At 35.0% G+C, this 17,415-nt stretch overlaps 1 protein-coding gene across 2 annotated transcripts in view; it reads right to left on the bottom strand.

The window, feature by feature from the left end:
* The window catches only part of LOC108716581, an 85,644-nt gene that overhangs the window by 59,447 nt on the left and 8,782 nt on the right, over positions 1-17,415 (bottom strand). For both annotated transcript variants that reach the window (XM_018262809.2, XM_041562634.1), the window contains exons 4-8: positions 12,832-12,998; positions 5,134-5,264; positions 4,142-4,308; positions 2,969-3,054; positions 1,842-1,922 (exon numbers count right to left, since the gene is read on the bottom strand). In XM_018262809.2, coding sequence (XP_018118298.1) covers positions 1,842-1,922; positions 2,969-3,054; positions 4,142-4,308; positions 5,134-5,264; positions 12,832-12,998 — 632 coding nt within the window. The remainder of the gene's footprint in view (positions 1-1,841; positions 1,923-2,968; positions 3,055-4,141; positions 4,309-5,133; positions 5,265-12,831; positions 12,999-17,415) is intronic.

Consider the following 17,415-nt stretch of genomic DNA (forward strand, 5'->3'; position numbering starts at 1 on the left):
TATATATATATATATATATATATATATATATATATATATATATATATATATATATATATATATCCATGTTGTAGCTCCCACCCTCTCCAACTATAGTCAGGTGATCCCACTGGTGTCTAATAAAAGGGCAGCCAAGTTTGGGAGTTTTACTTTGAAAGCAGCTAGTAATTTGCAGGTAAAACGTATTCGTCCCTTTTATAAAATGTATAATTAAACCATAGAATTCTTAATGAATCAGATGAAAATTGAGCATAGGACTGGCCAGATATGGGATGACTTTGACGTAGTTGGCCAGCTTAAATATATTGCAATATATGGACAAACAATCCCTGTTTTGTTTAAAGGGTAAGGCATTTTTCAGTAGCAGTATGCACAAAATGTCTCTGTCTTAAATATATTGTTAATGGGTTGAGTGCAGAGGAATCTTGTATTTGTCTATATATATATATATATATATATATATATATATATATATATATATATATATATATATATATATATATATATATATATAATCCAGAAATGACGGCACTCTCAGGAAAAGATTCAAACAATCCAATAAGGTGAAACCATAAGGTTTATTGTGATCCTACGTTTCGGTTCCTTCTTGGAACCTTCGTCAGGGAAAGAAAATCTTTCCCTGACGAAGGTTCCAAGAAGAAAACGAAACGTAGGATCACAATAAACCTTATGGTTTCACCTTATTGGATTGTTTGAATCTTTTCCTGAGAGTGCCGTCATTTCTGGATTATCTCTATGATTTACATTTAGGCTGGCACCCAGGTTATTATTTACTTTATGGTGTGCGCTCCACGAACGGACTATATATATATATATATATATATATATATATATATATATATATATATATATATATATATATTTATAGTACAGGCGTACAGGCATGGGATCAGTTATTCTAGGTATGTGGAGTTTTCCAGATCTTTTTATAATTTGGTAATTTTGTTTTAATGCTACTGAAAAAGCATTAAAAACCAACTGCGGAGAAAGTGTATTATTAAAGGAAAATGAAAATGTTGCCTTTGCAAACACTCTCACGCAACAGGGGGATAGTGATTGCGAATTTTATAGCTGGCGATAGTGCGCAGTGTATGTAATATAACTTCTTAATGAAAAATCTGTAGCATTTGCTCCAAAGGTTTACTCCACCTTCAAGCAGGTGTTAAAATACAATAAAAGCCCAATGAAGAATATTACATTGCGACATGCAAATTTTTATTCACATATTTGATCTCTGCTAATTTTATTAGAGTTTAATCGTAGTTTTATAAAAACTCTAAAAGCACTAAAATGCGATAAATGGGCCTCCCAGTATTGTGGTTGCGAATCCCAAGGTTCAGTGCTTTTTAATTGCATTTTTTCCCTGTAGGTAAATCGGCTTACAGTGAGTTTCTAATCAGTGCACCCCTCTAGCTGGATTGTGCTTTTTATAGTTTACACCAGCGCATAGAGTATGTAATAAACCTTATCAATGAAAAAGGGTTTCATTTTGCGTCAATACATTACTTTAACAAACCTTATACAATGCGATATATAAAATTCAAATTTACAATATACTAACGGTATATTACATGGCAAAATGCACATTTTATATGTTAATTTACGGGTCATTTAAGCAGTACTAACGGTTTCAGTTTCACAAGCAGTGCCACTGTTTTTAGGTTGGAAGCAAATTGACTTTTGCACAATACAAACCCATATCCAACATGATTTTTTTTTCTTACAGACGTATAAATCAAATTACATAAAGGTTCAAAGTATTTACACAAAACTTAAAAACAACTTTAAACTCCTCTACACAATCACATAAGGATGCTCACCTGGATTATATGTTTTATGGGAAGTTCAATCTTGGTTGTGCCGGACTCTTCTTTTTTATACCACTCTGATTCTGTAACAGTCTAAATAAGATGAAAGTAGGGTTAGGTTGACAATTACAGAAGGTCATTTAAAGGAAAACTATACCCCCAGAATTAGAAAGAAATTTTCCAAACCCTGGTATCCAGAATGTCCAGGACCTTGGGCTTTCAGGATAAAGGATCTTTGTATAATTTGGATCTTCATACCTTAAAGGGATACTGTCATGGGGAAAAACAATTTTTTCAAAATGTATCAGTTAATAGTGCTGCTCCAGCAGAATTCTGTACTGAAATCCATTTCTCAAAAGAGCAAACAGATTTTTTTATATTCAATTTTGAAATCTGACATGGGGCTAGACATTTTGTCAATTTCCCAGGTGCCCCAAGTCATGTGACTTGTGCTCTGATAAACTTCAATCACTCTTTACTGCTGTACTGCAAGTTGGAGTGATATCACCCCCCTCCCTTTTCCCCCCCAGCAGCCAAACAAAAGAACAATGGGAAGGTAACCAGCTCCCTAACACAAGATAACAGCTGCCTGGTAGATCTAAGAACAACACTCAATAGTAAAAACCCATGTCCCACTGAGACACATTCAGTTACATTGAGAAGGAAAAACAGCAGCCTGCCAGAAAGCATTTCTCTCCTGAAGTGCAGGCACAAGTCACATGTCATGGGGCACCTGGGTAATTGACAAAATGTCTAGCCCCATGTCAGATTTCAAAATTGAATATAAAAAAATCTGTTTTCTCTTTTGAGAAATGGATTTCAGTGCAGAATTCTGCTGGAGCAGCACTATTAAATGATTCATTTTGAAAAAAAAAATTTTTCCCATGACAGTATCCCTTTAAGTCTACTAGAAAATCATGTAAATATTAAATAAACCCAATAGGCTGGTTTTGCTTCCAATAAGGGTTAATTATATATACTACCTGAACTTAGTTTGAGCTGAAAGTCATCTTGGAACTACATTATGCAGTACTAAGGAACAGTTGATCTGGAGGTGAGTAATGTAAGCTAAGGATAACATTTCTTTAGTGATGATGACAAATTTTGCTGGGTTATACATGGGTTGTATTTGTTATTACCTTGGCATCCAGTACAATTAAAGGTTTAAATGAGCAGATTCTTGCATGATGGCCAAATTCAGACAACTTCATTATGGCAGTACACCCTAAATAATAAGCATAAATATTTATAAATTATTTAATATCATTTTCAGGCATATCAACTCTGTACATGCTATATTGATGAAAGCTATTTATTCATTAGTGCTTTTTTTTCTGTGATGTATTGGCATATGGAAGTGTGCAATTGCAATCCAGTATTGCTACTGCAAGCAGGCGACAAAAAAAGTTAAAGAAATAAAATTAATTTATATTTAGACGTGTGATCTGCATACTCACTGACCTGCACCCATACCTGAATGTGCTACTGATAACACACAATTATACATTTGCTACAATATGAAGAGAGGAACAAATGGGTGGAGGAAAATCTCATGCTTTATCACTGCGTCTATCCACAAAAATGCAAGAAAAAGAATGATAGCATAAAAAAATGTATATACACATTTAGTTCAATATGTATTTTGCAGAGATTTTAATGAACAAGGAAGTTAGTTGGCACAATTGCTGGATTTGAGTGCCATCTGTTATGGCTTGATATACTGTATGTTACCTATGTTGGTATAGGTAGTCAAAACAAGCACTGAAGAGACATATACTTTAAATTGAAACATTAGGAATGTTTAACGAACATTGAAAAGTTGCTTAGAATTATATTTCATTCATTATACAACAAAAAAAACTTTTCAGGTGGACATGACATTATATTCAGCAGCTCTCCAGCAAGTTCAGAAATCTAGTTGCTATGGTCCAAATTTCCATAGCGACCATACACTGATTTGAATAAGAGACTGGTATATGAATAGGAGAGGTCTGACTAGAAAGATGAGTAATAAAAAGTAGCAATAACATTACATCTGTAGCCTTACAGAGCATTTGTTTTTAGATGGGGTCAGTGACTCTTGTTTAAAAGCTGGAAAGAGTCAGAAGAAAAAAAGCAAATAATAACCATGAAAAATAAATAATGAAAACAAATTAAGAAGTTGCTTAGAATTGGCCTCTCTATAACATATTAAAAGTTAATGAAAGGTGAACTACCCCTTTAAATGACCATAGCCATAGCAAAACAAACCAACACGACAGTCACTAAAATAACAGGAATCGTTGGAAAGTGCTGTAAATACTATTTTGTACCTCGATAATAATAAATGCAGGAGACGCTTGCAGATGACATTTTCATGTCTAATTCATACTCAGGAATCCTCCAGTTCTCACTAAAAGGAGTGTCATCAAAAGGGTTCCTTTTGGACTTCTGAGTTAAAAGATCCATATAGGGACTGGAAAGTGTGTGACTGGGATCACTGCGAGAAACAAATGCACGATGTTTTGTGATAATACTTCAGACTGAAAAGTATACAAGAAAATGGAAATCGGTTTCATGAATAAATTAGGACAAGCTCACAGAGTTCAGCAACTCATGCCTGAGTCTGCCTTGTGAAAGGTTTGGGTATTGAACGTTTTTTAACCCACTGATAAATGCAAATTTTGATACATCTGACCCTAAATCCCCCTTCACACTATAGACTTTAATGATGCTAATGAGATATTGCAAGGCATCGCTAACTCCAACAAGTTGTAAATCTGTCAATCTTTTGTATGACCCAAACCTCATTCCAATGCATCTGTATCTGTATTGTCTACCTTGAGTCATGTCACATTTGGTTCTCTAAGGGATTTGCTGACATTACTGTATAAATGGTGAAATTAAATTACTGAAATAATGAAAAACTTTCAGACATACACACATAACACACACATCTATCAACGTACTGTATCTATTTATCTGTCTACATATCTATCTATTTATCTATCTATATACCTACCTATGTATCTATATACCTACCTATGTATCTATCTATCAATCAATTATCTAGCTAGCTACATATCTATCTATGTATCTATCTATGTATCTATCTATGTATCTATCTATCTATCTGTCTATCTATCTATCTATCTATCTATCTATCTATCTATCTATCTATCTATCTATCTATCTATCTATCTATCATCTATCTATCTATCTACGCACTGTATGTATCTATCTATCTATCATCTATCTATCTCCATTTCATCAATAAAATGTGTCTTATGCCATTTGCCCCACAATAGTTAGTCTTCACACATACCTTCCTTTTATGGAGATAGGTCTGTAAAAAGCAGTAAGAGACACAGGACATTCATAGGTCATCTGATCTTTGGCCTCGGGAAAAGTGACACAACATGGAAGCTGCTTTCTTGTAACAATAATTAAGTAAATCTAGGGCAGAAAGTATAAAGACTGTTGTTACAGTAACAAGCATGAACCACTAACTCATAAATAACTAAATGATTATTACACTTAGGTAGTAACACGGTTCCCCTATGTCCTTTTAATAGCTTGCAACTTATAAACAATCACTTTGGATATGTCTGCTGCACTGGGGAGAGGTCAATGAACTGGGGCTCACCTAAAAGAGAACTAAAGCCTAACTAAAGTAGGCTAGAAATGTTGTACATTATGTTTTGGGCTTCTGTACCAGCCCAAGGCAAGCACAGCCCTTTAGCAGTAAAGATCTGTGTCTCCAAAGATGCCCCAGTAGCTCCCCGTCTTCTTTTCTGCTGATTCACTGCACATGCTCTGTGCTGCTGTCACTTACTGAGCTTAGGGACCGACTCACAATATACAGTACACATAGAATAGAAATGTCACAATATAAGGCTGATTAGTAATTAATACAGATAATTACTACATGGCAGCACAGAAACCAGTGCAATTAGCATCAGAATTTAATAATCAACCCTGTAGCATCAGCTTAAATTACAGACCAACCTCATTTTCTGCTTGATGATTTGTGACGACCCCTAAGCTTAGCTTCTCAACAGCTGCTCAAAGCCTACTGAGCATGTGCGTGTCGCAGACTTGATGGTGACCCCCTGGGACAAGTTTGAAGTCCTGGTTCATTGTTGCTATTGAGAAGCTGAAAGTTTAGGCTGGTGCAGTTCAGTATATAAAATATGCCATTTTAAGCCACATTCATTTTTAGGGTTTAGTTCTCCTTTAAGCACCATGATATTATATAAACCTGTATATTTTTGCTACGGTTTAAAATTGCTGCTGCGAGTACTCCTTTGACAAGCAAATGGCTCTGGAGACAGGAGATATGCATGGGTTAAAAAATATAGACCCTCAGGGAGCAGCCCTCTTTTTCTAACACAGTCAAAAATATGCAGTGCAGTAACCCATTGATAGGGTCAGTGCATTTAGAATAATAAAAGCCAGTGCCCAGTTGATTGAGCTACTGAACTGGTGCATATTGTCCCCTTAAACAAAATCCGTAGATGACTTAAATACCATTAAAATGCAAGGATTCACTAAAATACCCACAAATCATGCGGCTCCAAAGCTTCAATGCTATGCAAATAAACGGAACATTTTATATAAAATATCGTTTTTTTACTTTACACAGGCCAGCAGATTTTACTGTTTTTGAATATTACTTGTTTTAATTAATTTGTGCATTTACAGTCTATTGATTTTGTTTTACAATCATTATAGTTCTTACTGTCATCGAGTATTACTTGTTTTAATTAGTTCATGCATTTACAGTCTATTGATTTTGTTTTACATTTATTATAGTTCTTACTGTCATCTTTTGGCAATGACACAACATTTAGTTTCCCAAACTTGATTGAATAATCAAAAAAAATATGAGCAACTAAAGACTGTGCCACAGTAGTATAGACCTAGAAAAACAGACAGTTTAGTGCCTTGAAGATAAAGTAGATATTGTCACTCTACCCCTGCACTATACAGTATGAGCATGGTGGCCACTGCCTGTTTATTGGGAATATTTGACATATTTATCATCCAACACAAAAGCATTTCTCTTTTTACTATTGCATATGTGACCACCCACGGTGATAAGAAACTCTCTTTGGTGATAACGACACAAGTAACCAGTTGGTATTTTACAATCTTAACTGAAGGTCGCCGTTACGATTAGTTGCAGGCAGTAAGGTGTAAACTGTAAATGATAGTTTTTCTTTTTAGGGATGGCTAGAAATTAAAGATCCAAAAGGGCCAAAATCATCTGCATAATCCTGAGGTTTAAAAAAAGTCATGCATTATTTTTTTAATTCCTTCAGTACTAAAGAATAGTGATGAGCTAATCTGTCCTGTTTCAATTCGCCAAAAAATTAACGAAACGCAATTAAGGCAATGACCATTTTTACATGCAATAAATTTTTACACAAGCCACAATTTTTCTTGCTCCAAATGTATTAAAAGTCAATGGGCGTTTTTTCTTATGGCGACTTTTTTCGTCCTAATGCATTAAAGTCAATGGGTGTTTTTTCTTATGGCGACTTTTTAACCCAAATGCATTAGTCAATGGGCGTTTTTTCTTATGGCGACTTTTATCTCTAAATGCATCAAAGACAATGGGCGTATTTTCTTATGGAGACTATTTTTTCCAAATGTATTAAAGTCAATGGTGTTTTTTTCTTTTAGCGACTTTTTTTTCCAAATGTATTAAAGTCAATGGGCATTTTTTCTTATGGCAACTTTTTTTCCAAATGTAAGTCAATGGGTGTTTATTTCTTATAACGACTTTTCCCCCCAAATGTATTAAAGTCAATGGGCGTATTTTCTTATTGCAACTTTTTTTTCCAAATATAAGTCAATGGGTGTTTTTTCTTATGGCGACTTTTTTCTCTAAATGCATTAAAGTCAATGGCCATTTTTTTTTTACGGCGACTTTTTCGCCTAATGCATTCAAGTCAATGGGCGGTTTTACTTTTTGGCGTTTTTTCACGCAAATTTTCCATGCAGTTTGTGAAAAAATGCGCACATGGCGAAATTTGGAATTTGTCCGTGAATCCATGGCTGGCTAGTAAATTTGCTCATCACTACTAAAGAAGAGATGAATGGAACCAGCAAGCTTGTCAACACAAGGCGGTTGTTCCCCAACCAGTGGATGACAACTTAGATGTTGCTTCCAGTGGCCTCAAATCAGGTGCTTATTTTAAAATTCCTGGCTTGGAGGCAAGTTTTGATTGCCTAAACACCAGGTTTACTACCAAACAGAGCCTCCTACAGGCTGCCAGTTGACATAGGGGTTAGCTTATCGCCAATCACAGCCCTTATCTTCCACTACCCAGGAACATTTTTCATGCTTGTGTTGCTCCCCAACTCTTTTTATATCTGAATGTTGCTCAGGGGTAATAAAGGTTTGGGACCCCCGGCACAAGTGCCAGACAATTATACAAGTGCCAGACAGTTATACATACAAAAATCTACACTATGGGGCACATTTATCAAGGGTCGAATAGTCAAATTGAATTAGAATTTTCAAGTTTGGGAGGCACATTTATGAAGGGTCGAATTTCTAATTCATGTGAGTTTTTTTCAACTTACATTAATTCGATTTTACTTGAATTATTTATTAATAAAATAGAATATGTAAAATCGGATAAGTTTTACAGACTTGAAAACCTGAATTAAATTCGACCAAACTTTATTAGAGGTTTTTCTCCGAAAAAAACTCAAATGTCAGGAAGGCTACAAACAACTCACTGCACCTCTCCCATTGACTTATACAGTAATTCTGCAGGTTTTAGGTGACGAATAGTCAAATTCTAATTCTTAAAGGGCCAGAGTATGATAAATCTCGAAAATCAAATTAAAAATGTAAAAAAAACCTCGAACTGAGTGTTGAATCTGACAGTTTTGACCATAAAAAAGTTTGACAATTTGAATTTTCAATTTAACCCTTAACAATATATTATATAATAAATATGCCCCTAAAAATGTTATTCCCCCTATTCAAATGTAAATTTGAATGTGAGATTTATCACACCTCGACAATGGAAACAGTCCTAATTTGAAACTTTCCACCTAAAACCTACCGAGTTCATGTACAAGTCAATGGCAGAGGTCCGTTGAGCCATTTGGAGATGTTAAAGGGATACTGTCATGGAAGAAAAAAAAAATTCAAAACGCATCTGTTAATAGTGCTGCTCCAGCAGAATTCTGCACTGAAATCCATTTCTCAAAAGAGCAAACAGATTTTTTATATTCAATTTTGAAATCTGACATGGGGCTAGACATTTTGTCAATTTCCCAGCTGCCCCTGGTCCTGTGACGTGCCTGCACTTTAGGAGAGAAATGCTTTCTGGCAGGCTGCTGTTTTTTCCTTCTCAATGTAACTGAATGTGTCTCAGTGAGACATGGGTTTTTACTATTGAGTGCTGTTCTTAGATCTACCAGGCAACTGTTATCTTGTCTTAGGTAGCTGCTATCTGGTTACCTTCCCATTGTTCTTTTGTTTGGCTGCTGGGGGGAAAAGGGATGGGGTGATATCACTCTTACTTGCAGTACAGCAGTAAAGAGTGATTGAAGTTTATCAGAGCACAAATCACATGACTTGGGGCAGCTGGGAAATTGACAATATGTCTAGCCCCATGTCAGATTTCAAAACTGAATATAAAAAAATCTGTTTGCTCTTTTAAGAAATGGATTTCAGTGCAGAAGTCTGCTGGAGCAGCACTATTAACTGATTCATTTTGAAAAAAATGTTTTTTCCCATGACAGTATCCCTTTAATAGCCTTCCTGACATTTGAGTTTTTTTCCGGGAGAAAAATTTGATTCGTACGAATCGAATACGATTCGAATTTGCGGGTCAGAAAAATTTGATCAAATATTAGCCATTCAAATTTTTTCTCAAACTGTGAGTATATTTGAATTTTAAAAAAACTCACATGAATTTGTAATTTGACCTTTCATAAATGGGCCTCTCCGACAAAGATGTTTGCAGGCAGAAGAATTGGGTGATGGAAACAAGAAAATGTGCCAAAACATTCCGAACTTTGCTGTTGGTTCCCTTCTCCAAGGAGCCTCTTAAATGCACATGCTCTTTCAACTCCTGATCGTGCGTTCGAATGCGTGGAATAAACAAGCGTTATTACGCGGTGTAAACTGTCAGAGCATACATAACAGCTGCCATGTTTAGTGCATGAATATGCACTTAGTCAAAACCTATGGGTAAGTGCAAAATCTTGTATGAGACACAGAACAACAGGAATTATGTATGCTCTGAATATTTACATACCTCATTATAGCTGTTCATTCCCACGTGGCTCAGTGTTCTCATTTGCTTGTTTTGAGTACCCAATATTAGTTAGTGGTTATGGCCCCACAAACTGTAAAGAAGAATAAAAATAAAATGACACAGAGGACATTAAAACAATGTCAACTGTAAAACCCAAACAATACATACTATTATACTGTATGGAATACATTTTTGCTAAAAAGCTTGAAAGCAATCATTTATGCAATCAAATAAAAATTTGGGAGGCACATCTATCAAAGGTCGAATTTCGAATTCATGTGAGTTTTTTTAAACTCCTTTAAATTCGAACATGCTTGAAATTCGACTGGGGGGGGTTATTTGATAAAAAAATTACAGAATCGAAAGCTCAAATCGGATTCGTATCGAATTCGACTAAACTCGATTCAAATTTTTTGGATAATTCACTAGTCGAATTTGACAGTTTTCACCATAAAAAAAGCGCAAAAGATTCCACTGGAATAAACACATTTTGCCTGCAATGAAAACTGCCCTGTGAGTGTCGCTCTTCTTGCAAATATCTACTACTTTTTGGCTGGCACCCAGGTTGTTACAGAGTTAACGGAGTGCACCTTTGGACTTGGTATATATATATATATATATATATATATAAAAAAAAATGTATATATAAAACCTCCAATATGATGTTGGCCTTTGCGTATCAGTCATGTGCCAAGGGCATTTCCTGTTGCGGATGTACAGAGAAGCACATTCATTCCCAAGTATGGTTTTTTAAACTGGGATTTTGACAGGCAGCTTGTACTACACAATAGCTACAGAATCAAGATGGGCACCTCCTTACCCACCCCCATGCTCAATTTGATTTATTTATTTAGTTATGGAAGAGTATTGCCTCTTTTGATTGTGGTGACATATCCATAGCTAAGTGAGCAGTTAAATCAACAGTAGGCAAAGACATTTTTGGCAAAAATTCTTGTACCCTCATCCAAGAGCCTGAGGGTGGGTGGAAAAACAGACATTCCATCATGGCAGTGATCCCAATCTGCATACAAATCTACAAGGAAATATTTAAGTGAACACAAAATCAATGTTCTTCACTGGCCATCACAATCTCCAAACCTCAATCCAAATAAACACTTACGTCTTGAACTAAATACAGCAGTTCAACTAATGGAAACCAAGATCTATAATTTAACTGGATAAATTCTCCATGGAGGAAAGCACTGACGGAAGGCATGTGAATAAATCTTGGTGTTATTAAATACTCACCATTTAGTGGAAAATAGATGAGACTGGTTGAGTCTTTCTTAGTTCTTTGCGTGAAAAGATATTTCATTTATACGGGACAAGAGCAAAACGATTCTATTGAATCAGGTTTGTTATTTTATCATATTTTTATTAAAGAAAGAAAGAAGTGCCATAGCAAACTGACATATCATATGGGGTTCAAGTCTCTTGACAAGCTACTTAAAGGGGAACTATTGCGAAAATGAAAATTTCATATAAGCTTCAGCATACTGAAAAAGATTCTAAATACAATCAATTAAAAATTCTGTATTGTTTCTGAAATAATCAAGTTTATCTTCACTATCCCTCTTTCAGCATCTGTTTTTTCTCTCAGCATCTGTTTCTCCTCATTCTGTCTTCATGCAGCAGTTGGGTATCAGATGAATGATCCAATATATCTTATAAGGGGGCTCTTTTTTCCAAAAGATATATTAGAGCTCACTATTAAAATAACCAGAAATTCTGTCTCTCTACATGCAGAATTTCTGCAAACAGCAGTTATTTTGTTAGCTTTTGTTTGTACTAGAATCAGTATTTGAGTGAGCTCTCTATAAGATATATTGGATCATTCATCTAACACCCAACTCCTGCATTAAGAGAGAATGAAGAGAAACAGATGCTGAGAGAGGAATAGTGAATACAAACTTGATTATTTCAGAAACAATGCATAATTTTTAATTGATTGTACTTAGAAAGTATTTCAGTATGAGGAAGCTTATAATAAATTCATTTTTGCGATAGTTCCCCTCTAAAGTAAAACTATACCCCCCAAATAAACAGATAGTTTATATTGTAGTAAGTGGACTCATAAAGAGTCTTAGCAAACTGCAATATATATATATATATATATATATATATATATATATATATATATATATATATATATATATATATGATATTTTACATCTTTTACTTGGAGTCAAAATTTTATGATAATCTCTGTGCTGCCTCAAAGATCACCTGACCAGAAATAATTCCTCTATAACTGTAGGAAGAAGTGTGCAAAAGACAGAGCTTTGTCCATTAATTGGCTCATAGGACCTAGCATTAATGTGTGCCCTTGGTTTGTGTGCACTGTGAATCGTATAATCCCAGGGGGCTTAAAATCACAATTTTATATTTAGTATCACCTAATGGCTCATACTACTGAAAAAGTCTATTTTTATGAAAATGGTTTATGAAGCAGGGTTTTACATATGAGCTCCATTACGCAATGTATTTTTATAGAGACCAATATTGTTTGGGTGTATAGTTTTCCTTTAAAACCTCTAGACTAAGATTTGCCTCCCATGGTAGCAATTTGCAATCCCTGGCACAATCCTCCATTTCACCTTTATTTTTTACTCAGTGACACTCTCATGATAATTTTACATCAACAGCAAAAACTAGCAAAAGTTCTCCCTAGCATTTCTGCAGCACTTCTAGACTTATTGGAGAGAGGGGAAAACCAGCAATATTTCACTTCTTACCTGTGATTTTGTGCCATTAGCAGACGTAACTTGCACTTCTATCAATGTGTCTCCAAGGGCCAGTGCGACAGGTTTAATATCATTGCTGCCATTTACTGTGACTTTCATTTCACTGTCCTGGGCATATGGGTTTATACATATGCAACTCTGGGAATCTGGAATTGTGCCTAGGTGTATAATATTGCAGGAAGACATAAAAAAGATACATATTTACAGTTGTTCTGAATGGGTAATTTAAGGCTTAAATCATCGAGGCATACACTGTACATATTTTTCCAATATATACTATAATTTTATCTGATTTCCCAGAAATTTTTACAATAAATGTCACAAATCTTCTTCTCCGAAACTCTAGCAGCATATCAATTGGAGTCACTGGAGTTATGCAAATGACACTCTGACATTCAGCACATATATATTAAGCTGTGTTATAATGGCTCTCTTGGGGATGCACCAAACTGGAAAATAACAAAATATATCTCCAGTCAGTTATGTAATAAAAATGATACATTAAAGGGAAACTTTAGCCAAAGATCATAATGTAGCTATTTCACAAAGTATTTTCTAAATTTTCAAATCTTGGAAAATGTTCCTCCTTTGGAGTGTTATTTTTTCCTTGCAAACGGCAAATGACATTTAAACTATATTAAAGTGCCAGCAGACCTTTATTTTTTTTAAATTGAATCTATGGTATGTTTAATGAAAAAATTTAAATCTGCATAAATATAAATATATATTTTCCATTTGCTTTATTTCTCTAAAGATTATGGGGCAGATTTACAAAATTCGAGTGAAGAATTCGAATGTAAAAAACTTCGAATTTCGAAGTATTTTTTGGGTACTTCGACCATCGAATTGGTTAAATTTGTTCGAATTCGAACGATTCGAACGATTCGAAGTAAAAATCGTTCGACTATTCGACCATTCGATAATCGAAGTACTGTCTCTTTAAAAAATACTTCGACCACCTACTTCGGTAGATAAAACCTACCGAAGTCAATGTTAGCCTATGGGGAAGGTCCCCATAGGCTTGCCTGTGATTTTTTGATCGAAGGATTTTCCTTCGATCGTTGGATTCAAATCCTTCGAATCGTTCGATTCGAAGGATTTAATCGTTCGATCGAACGAAAAATCCTTCGATCGATCGATCGCAGGATTTGCGCAAAATCGTTCGACTTCGATATTCGAAGTCGAACGATTTTAGTTCCCAGTCGAATATCTAGGGTTAATTAACCCTCGATATTCGACTATTGATGAATCGGCCCCTATATGATTGCATTACTGGCTCAGTCGGCAGTTTACCTTTTTGGCTCCTTATCACTTCCCAAAGGTTTCCCATTGTTCCATTACAAGGACCCAAAGGGGGCATAATCTGGCAAAGGTGAGTTATATCAAATCACTGGGGCTGTAAAAGTCAATTTTCATACCAGAGACAACACCCAACATTTTTGTATAGTCTATAAAAAATATATATATATAATAGGTCTATGCTGCATATTTAAAAGAACAATTTGCCTGAAAATGTTCAGGTTATAGTGGCCCTTAAGTGCAGCAAGTTTGAGACTTGTTCCCCTTCCGAAGCCACTACTACCCCTGCACTAACACTGTATTATCTATATTGGACCTGTTATCCAGAATCCTCGGGACCTGGGGTATTCTGGATAATGGATCTTTCCATAATTTGGATCTTATTGCCTTAAGTCTGCTAGAAAATCATGTAAACATCAAATAAACCCAATAGGCTGGTTTTTCTTCCAATTAGGATTAATTATATCTTAGTTTGGATCAAGTACAAGGTACTGTTTTTATTATTACAGAAAAAAAGAAAATCATTTTTAAAAATGCAGAATATTTTGATAAAATGGAGTCAATGGGAGATGGCCTTTCCGTAATTCAGAGCTTTCTGGCCTAGAAGATGTATTAGAGCTCACGCTATTAAAATCACCAGACATCATGGGGTATATTTATCAAAGAGTGAAGTTAATAGTGAAGTTCCGCCACTAGAGTGAAATTCCGCCACTCTCCATTCATTTCTATGGGATTTTTATAGGCGTATTTATCAAAGGGTGAACTTTCACTTTCACCCATTGATAAATACGCCTTTTAAAATCCCATAGAAATGAATTGAGAGCTGGCGGAACTTCACTCTTTGATAAATTTACCCCCATGTCTCTCTACATGCAGAATTTGTGCAAAAGATTTTTAGATTTTGTTTGTACTGGAATCAGTTATTTGAGTAAGCTCTAATACATCTGCTAGGGAAGGAAGCCCCCCATAAGATATATTGGATCATTCATCTGACACCCAACTGCTGCATGAAGACAGAATGAAGAGAAACAGATGCTGAGAGAGGAATAGTGAATATAAACTTGATTATTTCAGAAACAATGCAGAATTTTTAATTGATTGTATTAAGAAAGTTTCTTATTTCAGTATGAGGAAGCTTATATTGAATTTTTATTTTTGCAATTTTTAAATAAATCATCTTATTCCACCAGAATAGATCCTAACACATTACATCATAGTGAAATAATGCTTTAAAAGATTTTCATCTTTTATTTCTTAGAGAACGTATTGCATGAAATCTGTTCTAAATCACAAAATTCTATCTGTGTCAATCAATGTCTGGCAATACCTGTAAGCCGAATTGTTATTTGAGTGGTGATATTTCTAATGGGCAAGGCACGTTGGGTGTTGACTTTGTGAAGCAGTGGTGGATAAAAACTTCAGAGCTGCTGTTTAAGATAAACCACCATATAATCCTGTCTCTTGAGCAATAGTAACACATTAGGGAGTGTTGGGAGGCGCAGTAACTTGTAACAACTACACACCATTACATGTGAAATAAACCCCATCGGGAAGCTCTATAAAGTAAATGTGCCTAGTAGGTGTAATAACCCCACAGATCATTAGCCTTAAAATGAATTCTAGCAGGGGACATGATGAGGCACATTGAATGAAATAATCACACGGACCATTAAAATAGGAATATCAAACAGTGGAAAGCTTATTTGCAGTGCAGAGGCCACAGAGATGCAATTGTGTTGGGACACATAAAGTGGTGACATCTCTCCAGAGCTCACTCAGCACTCTCATAATCAGCTGTCCTACCCACCAGTTGCATGGACAGGCAGGGTTGAGACGCTAAGACGCTTACCGTATCCTTTTATTTAAGAATAAGAAGGGTAATGGCAGGTGGGGAGATTTATTGCTAGTGTTAAATATGCAGTACCATGAAAGATACATTTCCACAAAAACACGCGATAATATACAATCTCATTAAGTAAAACTGTTATTTAAATATTTTTTATATATTTTTCATGAAATTTACTCTGATTTGGCATAAAAACCTCATGAAAAGTGCAGTGCACTCATAGACAATTTAAACGTGTCTTGATGGCTGTCCATGTCCAGTTTCAGTTCTACACTGTACAATTGAATCAGAATCCTCCATACGTATATTTTTTGTTTCCTCAAATCAAGCTTCTTAGCACTAAGATAGAAAGAGGTATAATTATTTTATACCAATACCACGCCACACCCCTATTGGCAAAAAAAAGGGGCTGCTTCCTTGAATATCACCGCACACACAGGGGGTTATTTACTAAACGTGATTTTGTTTATATAAAATCAGACTTTTAAAAAATAACAAATTTTTCGAAATTTATTAAACCCTGAGGATGGAAAAGTCCGAATTTGAAAATCCGGCATCTCAGACCTTTCGAGGTTGCATATGAGTCAATGGGAGAAGTCCCAAAGATTTTTTGATGTGCGGTGGGTTTCGTGCAATACCCTGAAGTTTTTGGAGTTTTCGGGTGAAAATTCCGAAAAAATTTTGAAATTCGTGAAGATCGGATCAAAAAATCCGAAAAAATCGCAGAAATCTGATTTTTACTGTAAAGCAAATAAATAAGCATAAAAACCCAAGCAGATTTGATTGGAGTTTGTAGCAGAAAATATTGAGATAAATTCGGACTTTGATACATAACCCGCTATGTGTGCACTTCCTTTTGCATTCTATTTTAGATTTCCTGTGTTGTTTTTAGCACTAAGAATCGGCTATTTAACTAATTACTAACTAATAATTTTAACCACTAAAAAGACAACATTTATTAAAATTTATTAAGGGTCGAAATTGAAAATTCAAATTTGAATTTTTTTTATGGTCAAAACTCTCAAATTTGAATCGAGTTATAATTTGAATTTTGAGATTTATCATACTCTGGCCCTTTAAGAATTCAAATTAGACTATTTGCCACCTAGAACCTGCCGAGTTCATGTATAAGTCAATAGGAGTGGTCCAGGGACCAATTTGGATGTTAGTAGCCTTCTTGGCATTCAAGTTTCAAGAAAAAAAACTGGAATAGAGTTTAGTCTAATTAGATTAGAGTTTTCAAGTTGGTAAAATTTGTGAGCGTTTTAGATATTAGATTTTTTATTAAATAACCTCCAATTGAATTTGAGTGTATTCGAATTTAAAGAAATTTAACAAAACTTCGACCTTTGATAAAGTGTAAAAAAAACATGAAAAACTTTAATACAGAACTTCTCCATCTAAAAGCTAGTGAGGTCATTAAACTTTCA

The sequence above is a fragment of the Xenopus laevis genome, chromosome 5L (assembly GCF_017654675.1).
Source record: "Xenopus laevis strain J_2021 chromosome 5L, Xenopus_laevis_v10.1, whole genome shotgun sequence".
Lineage (NCBI taxonomy): Eukaryota > Metazoa > Chordata > Amphibia > Anura > Pipidae > Xenopus > Xenopus laevis.